This window comes from Protopterus annectens, chromosome 6.part0 (assembly GCF_019279795.1).
Source record: "Protopterus annectens isolate FY-2018-M chromosome 6.part0, PAN1.0, whole genome shotgun sequence".
In the NCBI taxonomy this organism is placed as follows: Eukaryota; Metazoa; Chordata; order Ceratodontiformes; family Protopteridae; genus Protopterus; species Protopterus annectens.
Window position 1 is genome coordinate 1,974,984,892 of NC_056737.1, and position 12,038 is coordinate 1,974,996,929.

Genomic DNA, 12,038 nt, shown 5'->3' on the forward strand with positions numbered 1-12,038 from the left:
TTTCTAGCTCCCTTTGTATACAAATTGCCATCATATATTTGTGATGTTTTTGATTTTCTGAATAAGATGAAAGGGGTGAAAATAAATGCTAGGATGACGTGGTTTACTATTGATGTTAAAAGCCTCTATACCAACATTAAACACCCTTTTGGCATTGAGGCTGTTAGATACTTTTGGGTGACAATCCGGTCACAGCATTTATTATAGAGTTACTTCATTTTTGTTTGACTCATAATTTTTTTGAGTTTAATGAGATTTTGTATCATCAGTTACAGTGTACAGCCATGGGGGCTTCTTTTGCCCCCATGTATGCTAATTTATTTATGGGTTTATTTGAACTAGAAACAATATACAAGCATAGATTTTTTCAGACCCATGTAATATCTTATTATAGGTTCGTGGATGATCTAATATTCTTGGTGGATGCTAATGAAAGTGACATTAAAGCATTTGTTAAAGATATTAATCATAATAGATTTTCTATGAGTTTTGATGGTTCAAAATGGGACTTGTTGTCCCATTTTTTGATGCTATTCTCGATATTTCTAATGGTACTAAAATTATTACTTCGATCAATAGAAAATTTGACGGTACTAATTTTTATTTACATGGAACCAGTGGCCATCCTCCTCATACATTGGATGCCTTACCATATGGGGAAATGTTACGTACATATAGATTATGTGGAAGACCTGATATTTTTCAGCAAGAAATGAATACTTTGGTGGAATCTGTCTTGAGTAGGGGATATAACAAAGATATTTTAAACAGATGTTTTGATAAAGTAGTTAAAAGAGTTAAGCTTTTTGATGGTGTAAATAGTTATTTTCCCTGCAAAAATGTGGCTCAATATAATGGTAATAATAACTGTAAGGAAAATATGTATTTTGTAACCACTTATGGTTGTTTTACTTCTCAATTTCTTGATATAGTAAACAATTTTGGTCTTTTTTACTTTCTTGCAAAAATGTTGAACATTGGCTGAATGTTAATTTACAATTTTCCTATCGGAGAGGTAGAAATATAAAAAATTTTTTGGTTAAAAGTAAATTTATTTTGCCTCCACCTTCATTATATAAAGAACCATGCCAAGTTGGCACTTTCCCTTGTGGAAATTGCAAAGGTTGCAAATATATCACACCATGTTTTCCATTTATTAATGATGTTAAGTTTACTCCTGTTAAGCAGTTTTGTTGTAAGTCAGTAGGGGTTATTTATGCTCTATGTTGTCCATGTAATATGTATTACATAGGAGAAACAAAAAGGGCCTTCAAACTGAGATTGTTAGAGCATATAAGGGACATTAAGAATGGTAATATTGAAAGCCCTGTAGCTTTGCATTTTTAGAATGTCATAACAAAAATAGTGAAGGTTTAAAAGCCACTATTTTAGAACAAGTTAAGCCAATAATGTATTGTCAGCAGGATGTTAAAACTGTGTTACTGCAAAAGAAGCTCTGCTTATTTTAAAGTATAAAACTATGTCTCCTTGTGGGCTCAATGCTGAGTTCAATTGGAGAGTGTTGCTTAATTAATTGCTTAATTGTTTAATTGAGTTACTAGTTTGTTATAAAATGTGGATGCTTGTATACAATTTTATTCTCCTTGAAGGCTTTGGCGAGACGTCAGAGATTTTATTAAAGAACTTTTGGATACTGTGGTCGTTGTTTGCTACTTGCTGCTTGCTACTTGGTGCCTTTTCGTTGTTTTGATGTCTTCTGATCCACAGTACCATCTTCCAAGGATTTTTAGAGAGACCAGAGAAGGAAATCAGATGTCTCTGGACAATTTTCTTCTGAATCCAGTTAATTCCTCTGAGAGAGGTGATAGAGGTGAGCGTTCTAATTCTCAGAGAGTGCCTACTGAAAATAATGTTATTTGGGAAAAGTGGGAAGAAGAAAGAAGAAGACGGTCTCCCAATCCCTTTTCCAGTGTTGGAAGGAAGATTCCTTTGTCTGTTAATGCGGAAAACAAGCTTTTGTTTGAGGAATTGGAGAAACTAATGTGGAAAGAAACTGCTGTACATTATAATATATGTGGTCTTCAGAAATTCATAGAGACAGATACAACACCCAGGGGTCTCAGAGTTTTTAAAGACCCCTCTACTCCATTTGACCTTTCTTTGGACTCTGATTGTGTTTTTCACAAGAGGTGGGTCAATGCTGCACATGTCTGTGTTACTGAATGGTTACATATACTTATTGAATGTGATTCACTTAAACAAAAAGAATTGTGTAATAACATCAAAAAAATGTATACAGATTTATCTAGTACTGTTTCTGTGGCTACATTTGATGAGTTTCTATCTCAAACTAATCAGAAACTCAAGGAATATGAAGCTACTTTAGTTGAGCGTAAAAGGCAAACTTCTCCGTGATGTGCGTGACTATGAAGCCAATCGGGCTTTTTTGTCTAAAGCACAACGCACGAAAGTGCGTAAACAAGTTAGGTTTCAGTCCGGTAGACAGATGAATGTTTCTCATGTGTCTTCAGCGTCGGAAGGGGATATACATCTTACGAAGACGGAGAATATGAAACGGAGTTTCCAGTATTACCAGCGCCCAACAAAGGGAGAACTTTCGCTCTACATTTCGTGGAGAGGCCGCCACCTCTTTTCATCATCAACAGGGACAGAAACGGACATGGGACCAATCTTCCTTTCCAGGTGGACAACGTTATGGACATGGGGATATAAGAGGGGTAGAAAATGAACATGTATCGAATAATTTAAGGTATTGTAATACTGCAGATTATGTTATTAATTTATCTGGTTATGATTTTAACTGTGTTGAAATGTCTTTACTTAATAGGGGTTTGAAATTTATCCCCACAGTTATTAATCCCCTACATGAACTTAAAAAAGATATGTATGTGTTTGGCAGGAAGTTACATTTGAAACATTTCTTTAGTAACTGTTCGACGTCTTTAAATTCTGCTGATACATTCGATGATAGTAGTTCTGGTGAGAGTTATTTTTCTTGTTTTTCAGATGAAGCTATTAATGCATATTGCCAGCTAGACACTACTAAGGTACCTACCACTAGTAATTTTACTCCTGGCTATTTAAATAATGACATATGTCAGTTTGTTAGTTTAGTTAATTTTTTTACTGAACTCAGTTATGAAAAATTTATGAGTAATAAAATTAATGTTGATTATAACTTGCAATGGAATGAGTGGCAAGCTTTAGTTAGGCTCAGTAAAAGAACTGACATAATTTTCAAACCTTCTGATAAAGGTAATAAGCTTGTTGTTTTGAATTCTGCTGATTACTTTTCTATGTGTATGGAACATTTAAATGACAGTAACACTTATAAAGTTATATCTGTAAATGTTTATTTCAAATCAGTTCAGGAATATTTAGATTTGTTAAATAAAGGGGTTAGGCTAGGTTATTTTAGTTCCACTGATGTTAAAAAGAAATTTCAGATAGAAGGTTCAAAAATGGCTCTTTTTATTGCCTACCCAAAATACATAAAATCTGTCTAGGCCCCGGAGGCCTATTGTTTCTGGTTCTTTGTATTTTTGCATAATTTGGTTATTTTTCTACATCAATTTCTAGCTCCCTTTGTATACAAATTGCCATCATATATTTGTGATGTTTTTGATTTTCTGAATAAGATGAAAGGGGTGAAAATAAATGCTAGGATGACGTGGTTTACTATTGATGTTAAAAGCCTCTATACCAACATTAAACACCCTTTTGGCATTGAGGCTGTTAGATACTTTTTGGGTGACAATCCGGTCACAGCATTTATTATAGAGTTACTTCATTTTTGTTTAACTCATAATTTTTTTGAGTTTAATGAGATTTTGTATCATCAGTTACAGGGTACAGCCATGGGGGCTTCTTTTGCCCCCATGTATGCTAATTTATTTATGGGTTTATTTGAACTAGAAACAATATACAAGCATAGATTTTTTCAGACCCATTTAATATCTTATTATAGGTTCGTGGATGATCTAATATTCTTGGTGGATGCTGATGAAAGTGACATTAAAGCATTTGTTAAAGATATTAATCATAATAGATTTTCTATGAGTTTTGATGGTCTAAAAATGGGACTTGTTGTCCCATTTTTGGATACTATTCTCAATATTTCTAATGGTACTAAAATTATTACTTCGATCAATAGAAAATTTGACGGTACTAATTTTTATTTACATGGAACCAGTGGCCATCCTCCTCATACGTTGGATGCCTTACCATATGGGGAAATGTTACGTACATATAGATTATGTGGAAGACCTGATATTTTTCAGCAAGAAATGAATACTTTGGTGGAATCTTTCTTGAGTAGGGGATATAACAAAGATATTTTAAACAGATGTTTTGATAAATTAGTTAAAAGAGTTAAGCTTTTTGATGGTGTAAATAGTTATTTTCCCTGCAAAATGTGGCTCAATATAATGGTAATAATAACTGTAAGGAAAATATGTATTTTGTAACCACTTATGGTTGTTTTACTTCTCAATTTCTTGATATAGTAAAACAATTTTGGTCTTTTACTTTCTTGCAGAAGTGTTGAACAGTGGCTGAATGTTAATTTACAATTTTCCTATCGGAGAGGTAGAAATATAAAAAATTTTTTGGTTAAAAGTAAATTTATTTTGCCTCCACCTTCATTATATAAAGAACCATGCCAAGTTGGCACTTTCCCTTGTGGAAATTGCAAAGGTTGCAAATATATCACACCATGTTTTCCATTTATTAATGATGTTAAGTTTACTCCTGTTAAGCAGTTTTGTTGTAAGTCAGTAGGGGTTATTTATGCTCTATGTTGTCCATGTAATATGTATTACATAGGAGAAACAAAAGGGCCTTCAAACTGAGATTGTTAGAGCATATAAGGGACATTAAGAATGGTAATATTGAAAGCCCTGTAGCTTTGCATTTTTAGAATGTCATAACAAAAATAGTGAAGGTTTAAAAGCCACTATTTTAGAACAAGTTAAGCCAATAATGTATTGTCAGCAGGATGTTAAAACTGTGTTACTGCAAAAAGAAGCTCTGCTTATTTTAAAGTATAAAACTATGTCTCCTTGTGGGCTCAATGCTGAGTTCAATTGGAGAGTGTTGCTTAATTAATTGCTTAATTGTTTAATTGAGTTACTAGTTTGTTATAAAATGTGGATGCTTGTATACAATTTTATTCTCCTTGAAGGCTTTGGCCGAGACGTCAGAGATTTTATTAAAGAACTTTTTGGATACTGTGGTCGTTGTTTGCTACTTGCTGCTTGCTACTTGGTGCCTTTTCGTTGTTTTTGAAATTTATAAAAATAGGCATGTAAACTTTAGAGGAGGGAAGGGAATGGAGATATAGTTTGGAGCTATGATATTGTTTAGAGGAGTTGCAGAGTCATTAAGAAGAGGAACAGTAAAGGAGAAGATGACATGATAGCTGAAAACTAAACTGTTCAAGTTTGATATGAGGAAATATTTCTTCACAAAACGGGTGGTAGAACCCTAGAATATTTTGCCTGATATATAATGTAATCTGCTAAAGGTGTTAATACATAGTTATTAGGCATGGTGTCCAAGAGACCACTGAGGAGCCAAGCCTTATTTCCCCATTTGTCCCAGAGCAATATTTGTCTAAAGTGATTTGCTTAGAATCAACAGTATACAAATGGGGTTGGAAAGAATCAAACCCTTGACTGCAGGAAGCAGCTTTTTAATAGCTCATATCCATATTCCTCTACCTGTCATGTATAGTGTTCTTTGATACAGAGCAGGTAGACTCTGTTGCTAGTGGTGAACACAAATACTGCACCGTGACTACTTTTATCTCTTGGGTGGGATGGATTAGATAAATCATAGTTATGATTCTCTTGCTATGTTCATATGTTCATGTGTGGTGTTGCCAAGTGCAGCTGTAGAAAGCACAGAAAATACAAAGCATATATGTGCAGTGATAACATATTTTTCAGGGATATACAGAAGAGGCTAGAATGGGTGGTGGTGGGGTAAGCAGTGCTGTGAGAGCAGCTAATGCAGCCTTCTATGCTCGAGACCCTGATAGAGACCCTGGTAAACCACCAGAGGGGCACTATATTCTGTCAATAGTCTGTTGAGATGTATGAATCAACCCACCAACACGCCAATACTCTGTTACCTCATTACCCCATATAACAATCGTAAACATTTACGCTCCTCTAACAAACTCCTTATCAACACCAGCAGATCCAACAACTTAGCAGGAGACTCTCTGTTCTCTAATACTGTTGTTAAGCACTGGAATTTTCTTCCCACTGAACTCATATCTCTGTCTTCATTGACACTTTTTAAACAGAATCTAAGACTATTTCTCAGTGCTCATTGGTTATGCCCCTGTACTAACCCTGATAAACTTTCTCTCCATACACTAGTTATATTACTCTTTATCTTTATTGACTTATCCTTAATCAACCAAAGACCATGTTATTGCAATTTAAAATATGTATATATGTATATAGTAACATCTATTGCACATTACCTTGTAATGTCTTGTGTTATGCTCACTAGGAGTATTGTATTTTACTAACAACAACTGTTATATACTTTGACTATTGTAACTTACTATATTGTCTTTATGTATGTGTCTTGGAGCTTTTCTCCCTGGGCCTCTACTGAAAATGGACATGTATCCAGTTAGACTAACTTGGTCAACAAATAAAATAAATAAATGATGTATGTTGAACATGTAACCTTTCCTAGGTTTAGTTAATGAGCATCACAAAGTTAAACCTTTACAGGTTCATACAACAATTTCACAGATATTAAGCAACAGTGGATATGTGTTTCATTTAGATAAATGTTTATTTTTGTCTCTGCATAAGTGTGTAATGTGTAATTCCATTTGGAGATATCTGAAAGAATTGTGCTCGGTGGTGGTGCTGCGGTAGCGTTGTCGCCTCACACCAAGATGTCCTGTTCGATTCTCAGCTAGACCGTCTTCTCTGTGGAGACATGCATGAATGGGCGTACCTTTGTTGAAGGCTGTGCATCAGATCTGGCAACTCGGCATGTAAAAACCTACTGCCAATCATTAGCGGACTGGAGTTCCGCTGTGGTGACCCCTAACCGGGAAAAGCCGAAAGACACAACAAAAAGTAGCAGACAACATGCTATTTAAAAAACAGTATAATTGGAACTAACATGACATAGTTTTTTTACTTAATATCATAATATGGTTGTCTGCATTTATGTGACATAAAATTCCCTTTCCTTACATCATTTCCTCTCAGTCATCCCTCCTTCCCGGTCCCCTTCAATAAACACATCACACCGAATGATGTTTGACGACCTTTATTAAACTTCCATAAACATAACTTTATTAGCCAATAGTTACTAATTACAACTGAAACATAATATAGCTGATTGAATTCCCACATCAAAATCCATGCAGTGTTAATCAGGACAGCATAACCTTGCTAATCCTGACCCAGTAATAGCATCCATACCTTCACTCGCTTACTTATGAAACAGCATCCCACCACTTAGTTCATTTATCAACATCAACATCCATGTAATGTTAATCAGGACAGCATGACCTTGCTCATCCTGACCCAGTAAGCAGCACCCAGACTTCCACTCACTTACTTATGAAGCAGCGTCCCACCACTCACTTCATTTACCATTTATTGAATTAACATCCAACCAAATAAGCAGCGTCCTTACCCCCACTTGCTTATTTATCAATCCTCCTCCAAATACTTACTTTCCTCTCCCAACTCATTGAAAGGAACATCTAAAACTAGAGGGGGAACAGAAGAGGGCATGCCTGTCCCTCTCCTCAACTCTACCCAGTCTGCTAAAATAACCACAATCCCCACTATTCCACCAAAATGAGGGAAGGGAGGGAGGGCAGCAAGTTCATGCCAAAATGTGATTCCTTACCCAGTTACACTTGTATAAGCCCCTTAAGCTAATGTCTTCGTTCCGCAAACAGTATCAGAAGTGCAGGCCAATCTTAACTATTTCCTAGAACAAAGCCTCTAACCAACTGTCAAAGACAACCTTTCTCCTTCAGGCTTAATGATTTGGTAATTCACCAAAAAACCACAATGCAATGAGAAATGGACCACCATGAAGCCAAATCTGAACATTCAGTGCATACCCCACTTCCAGTGAGGCAAGTAGCATATAGCCAATGACCGACTTCAAAGGTAGAAAATGCGTAGCAAAAGGCTATTTCCTTATGACTAGCCAAACCCTGCAACCATCAACCCCCCCCCCCCCATTTCGCAGTTGGGGTCAGGGTGTCACTTCCACTGTGGCAATCATCTCACCCCAAAGGTTTACACTGCCAGGTAGCTAGCACTGTCATAGTATATAATAGTTATTACTCACACACACACACACACACACACACACACACACACACACACACACACACACACACACAAATCTACCACCACTTTAGAGTGTCCAATCCTCCTTCTGCATGTCTTTGAAATGTGAGAAGAAAAAAGCACACCAAAAATGTAAAAAAGGGACAATTGTGCCACCAAAACAGATAACCTCTCAAACTCCTTGGCACAACAAAAAACAAGAAACAAGCAGCCAAAGACGACCAGGAAAATAAAAGCTTGTTTTTATTGGTATGAATGCTCTATAAACAGTCTGCATTTTTGTCCTGATAAAGTCTGTTAATTCAGAATGAAACTAGTTAACCTGATCATTACCCTTAAGTGTACTACTCATCCACTAAAAATTAAAAGTGGATAAACTGCCTTTTACTTCTTAAAATCTTCGTGGACAGTGCAGCATTAGAACCTATTACCTGGCAGCAACCCCTCCTCACCAGTAATACAAAGGCAATGTATGCCTGACAAATCAATTCTAGTTTAAATTCTCAAATGTCACATCTCATCTCCGTTGCTCACACCCATTTTAATCACCTATTCCAGCTCTCTATAGCAATCTGAGAAGACATCTACACTGTTGAATGTCCCTATCTTGTCTGTTTTGGGGCTGACTCACTCATGGTATCTGTTACTTATCAGATGCTAACCACATCAGGGCAATCAACAGACTGTTTCTGTCACAAGGCCACCATCACTGCAAAACAAGCTGCCAGCTTCGAAGTGGCAACTCCCTCTATAACTTTCATTTGGGTCTACTATCAAAGCACATGTAAAGTGACTGGCCAACAACGTCAGACTTGCACCTCTGGACACCCCAACCCGAACAGGTGAATTTCCTTCTTTTTTTTTTGATAATGTACATTTATTAAATATTGTTCACTGATGATCTGGTGTATTATTTCCATGTCACCCTTTCCCCAGGCTTCAGCTCTCTGCTGTAGAGTGCACTCTTACTTCTGAATGCAGTAAGTTTTTCATCATCTTTCCAGCCACAGTAACATCCTATTATGAAGCTCAAAGGAACTAAAATGGCAGCCCACTGCTCCTGCAACATGCCAAATTGATTCACCATAACTGCTTCACTTCAGTAATTCTTGACCAATTTTAAACCCAAACAGCTACTACAAGCTTGTCTTACATGAAGGACAGAGCCACGAGGTCATTGGCTCTTCCTAACCACCTTCCACCCTTGTTAACTGACACGGCCTATCTATAAGGTGTCTATATTATAATCTCGAAAGTTTAATAGTTCAAATGCATAAACATCAAACTGTATGCATCGAACTATTAAACAATCGAACCCCGATAAAAATATTTTTAAAACCCCTCCAAAAAACTAATGAGTGTAGGCAGGGGGCAAGCCCCCCTTCACCCCCTACACCCCCAGCTACTTAAATATATCAACTCCAAGATTGCACTACAGTGTAGGAAAGGGAAATCTTCCCTTTCCGCACCATACACTGTTGAAGTGCGATCTCGGAGTTGGTATATGTAAGTAGCGGGGGTGCAGGGGGGCTTGCCCCCCTGCCTAAACACCCTTTACTTGTTTTTTTTTTTTTTTTATAGGGTCTACTAGAATTTCGATGGTTTAATGTTTCGATCACTAAAGTTCGATCTTTATTGATTCGAGGCATTAAACCTTTGAGATTCTAATATAGACCCATCTATAAGACAAATCATCGCTATTTTGTCTTAGTGTAATCCACTGCAGCAACTGCTGGACTTTAAATTCTGATGCTAATCTACCCCAAAGTGATTGCTTAAAACTGTTTTAATGGTGTGTCTCTGGAAATAAACATTCAAGTTTGTGATTATCATGTTTATCCTGTCCCTTTGCAACTGCGCTTTCTTGGGGTTTGAAAGTAGGAGTAGCAGCATTATGTCCTTTGAATTTAAAGTTTAACATTAAAGGGTGTTTCCTAATGTAGTAATGCCCATTTGTGTTTTACATACATGCAATGCGTTCACATAAAGTTCCAAACCTCAGTTGTGATGTTGATGGGGAAAAAAAACAAAAAGGGGGGGGGGGGCAAAACATGAATGTACCTCTGATGATGGTAGTTACACAAGCTAAGCTGGAAACATCAACTATTTTAAACAAACTTGGTTGTAAACAGCAGAATCCGAAGAAAGTGTAAAACCTTCCCTTTCCAGATAATGAAAAGGAATAAATGCGAAAATCCATTGAGATTAACGAGAAGCATGCAGCTAGTGGCTGAGAATGGGTATGCAGTCTTCTTACTTTATGTCTGTATACATTTTTTCATTATCCATGCCTAACATCCAAGGTGGCTGCTAAAAATGGCACCAAATGAGCTGACTCACTCAGTTACCAACCAAATACCTTTATGGTTACTTACGTATTATCTGCCCACCCCTAAGCCGTACTCCTGCTGAGATACGAAGTGAACAAAGGGGTCAAAACAGAGGCAGGTTTTAGACTTAGACTACTCCTATTTAACACAAAGTCCTGTTCCTGTCATAACCCTACCTAATTCTTTTCTCACTAATGCACTACCACTATTTCATCAAACAGTCATGTCATTCCACCATTCCTTATTTTTCCTTCCTAACACATAGTTTTACTACTTTTTAGACCCAAATGCTTAACCACTAAATCACATGTAAATATGTATATACTTCATTGCTGCTTTAAATGTCTTCTCTGTACTTGTATTATAGCTGTGTATTGATTTTCTATTTGCTTTATGTATTATATTTTCTACTTGCTATTTGCTTTATGTAGTACAACATACCTCTAAGATTTGTGCTGTACTTACAAATATGCTTATCATACTGTACTTCTCTGTACTGGAGCTTTTCTCCTCGGGTCTCCACTGAAAATGGGTCACTGGCTCATTTGGACCAATCCGGTTAACAAATGTCAAATAAATAAAAATAAATGAATAAGGTTTTAAATATTGCTCTTAGAAGTTTGCTAGAATAACAGGACTTGTGTTATCATACATTTTCTGGAGGAAATAAAGTCTGAAACGTAAATGTATGTCATTATTTAGCGACGGCATTCTACAGTGATTTGCCAGAAAAACACAACTTTTAAGAGAAACAAACCAAAATTACAAGGCATAAATCTGGACATTCTGCCAAAATCTTGACAGTTGAGAGGTATGACAGTGACCTTTTGGGCCTAGCAGACAATGTTTCTGCTGTCAAAGTCATTGCAATGCTACCAATAAAACACCCTGGGTTTCCAATTTATTTATTTTTTTATAGCAAATCAAAAGATAATGGCGAATAGGGGAAGCCCACAAATTCTTCCACAAGCCTGCTGAATTGGGAGAAGAAGGCCCAACAGTACAGACAAATTCCAACCATTGCACTCAACTTACTCAGTAGCTAGCACAACAGAAGCTACACTGAATACCCACTCCTCGTGAATTCCCATTTATGTCCTCACTCAGCGACTGCGACCTTAATTTAATTGCCAGACAAACAGCGGTTGCGAAACATAGCTGAAACGTGCAGCAAACTCTGGACTGTTAAAAGAAAACACATTATTATTATTATTATTATTTTTTTTTTTCTTATCTGCAGTTTGTAAGATTCGCTATCACCTTCCGAAAGCACACAGTTATGTGTGTGCCTCACGACCTGCCTGACACTGTAAACTTTACTCTTCTTCTTTTTTTTTGCTTTATTTAATATACATACCAGTCAAGATCAGCTCAA

The 12,038-nt window shown here is 36.5% G+C and overlaps 1 protein-coding gene across 1 annotated transcript; it reads right to left on the bottom strand.

Annotated features, from left to right (window-relative positions):
* Window positions 1-9,243: 9,243 nt before the first annotated feature.
* LOC122804125 (NADH dehydrogenase [ubiquinone] 1 beta subcomplex subunit 1-like) lies at window positions 9,244-9,420 on the bottom strand. Its single transcript, XM_044073770.1, has one exon. It carries the CDS (start codon window positions 9,418-9,420, stop codon window positions 9,244-9,246), a length of 177 nt encoding a protein of 58 aa, XP_043929705.1.
* Window positions 9,421-12,038: the final 2,618 nt, after the last annotated feature.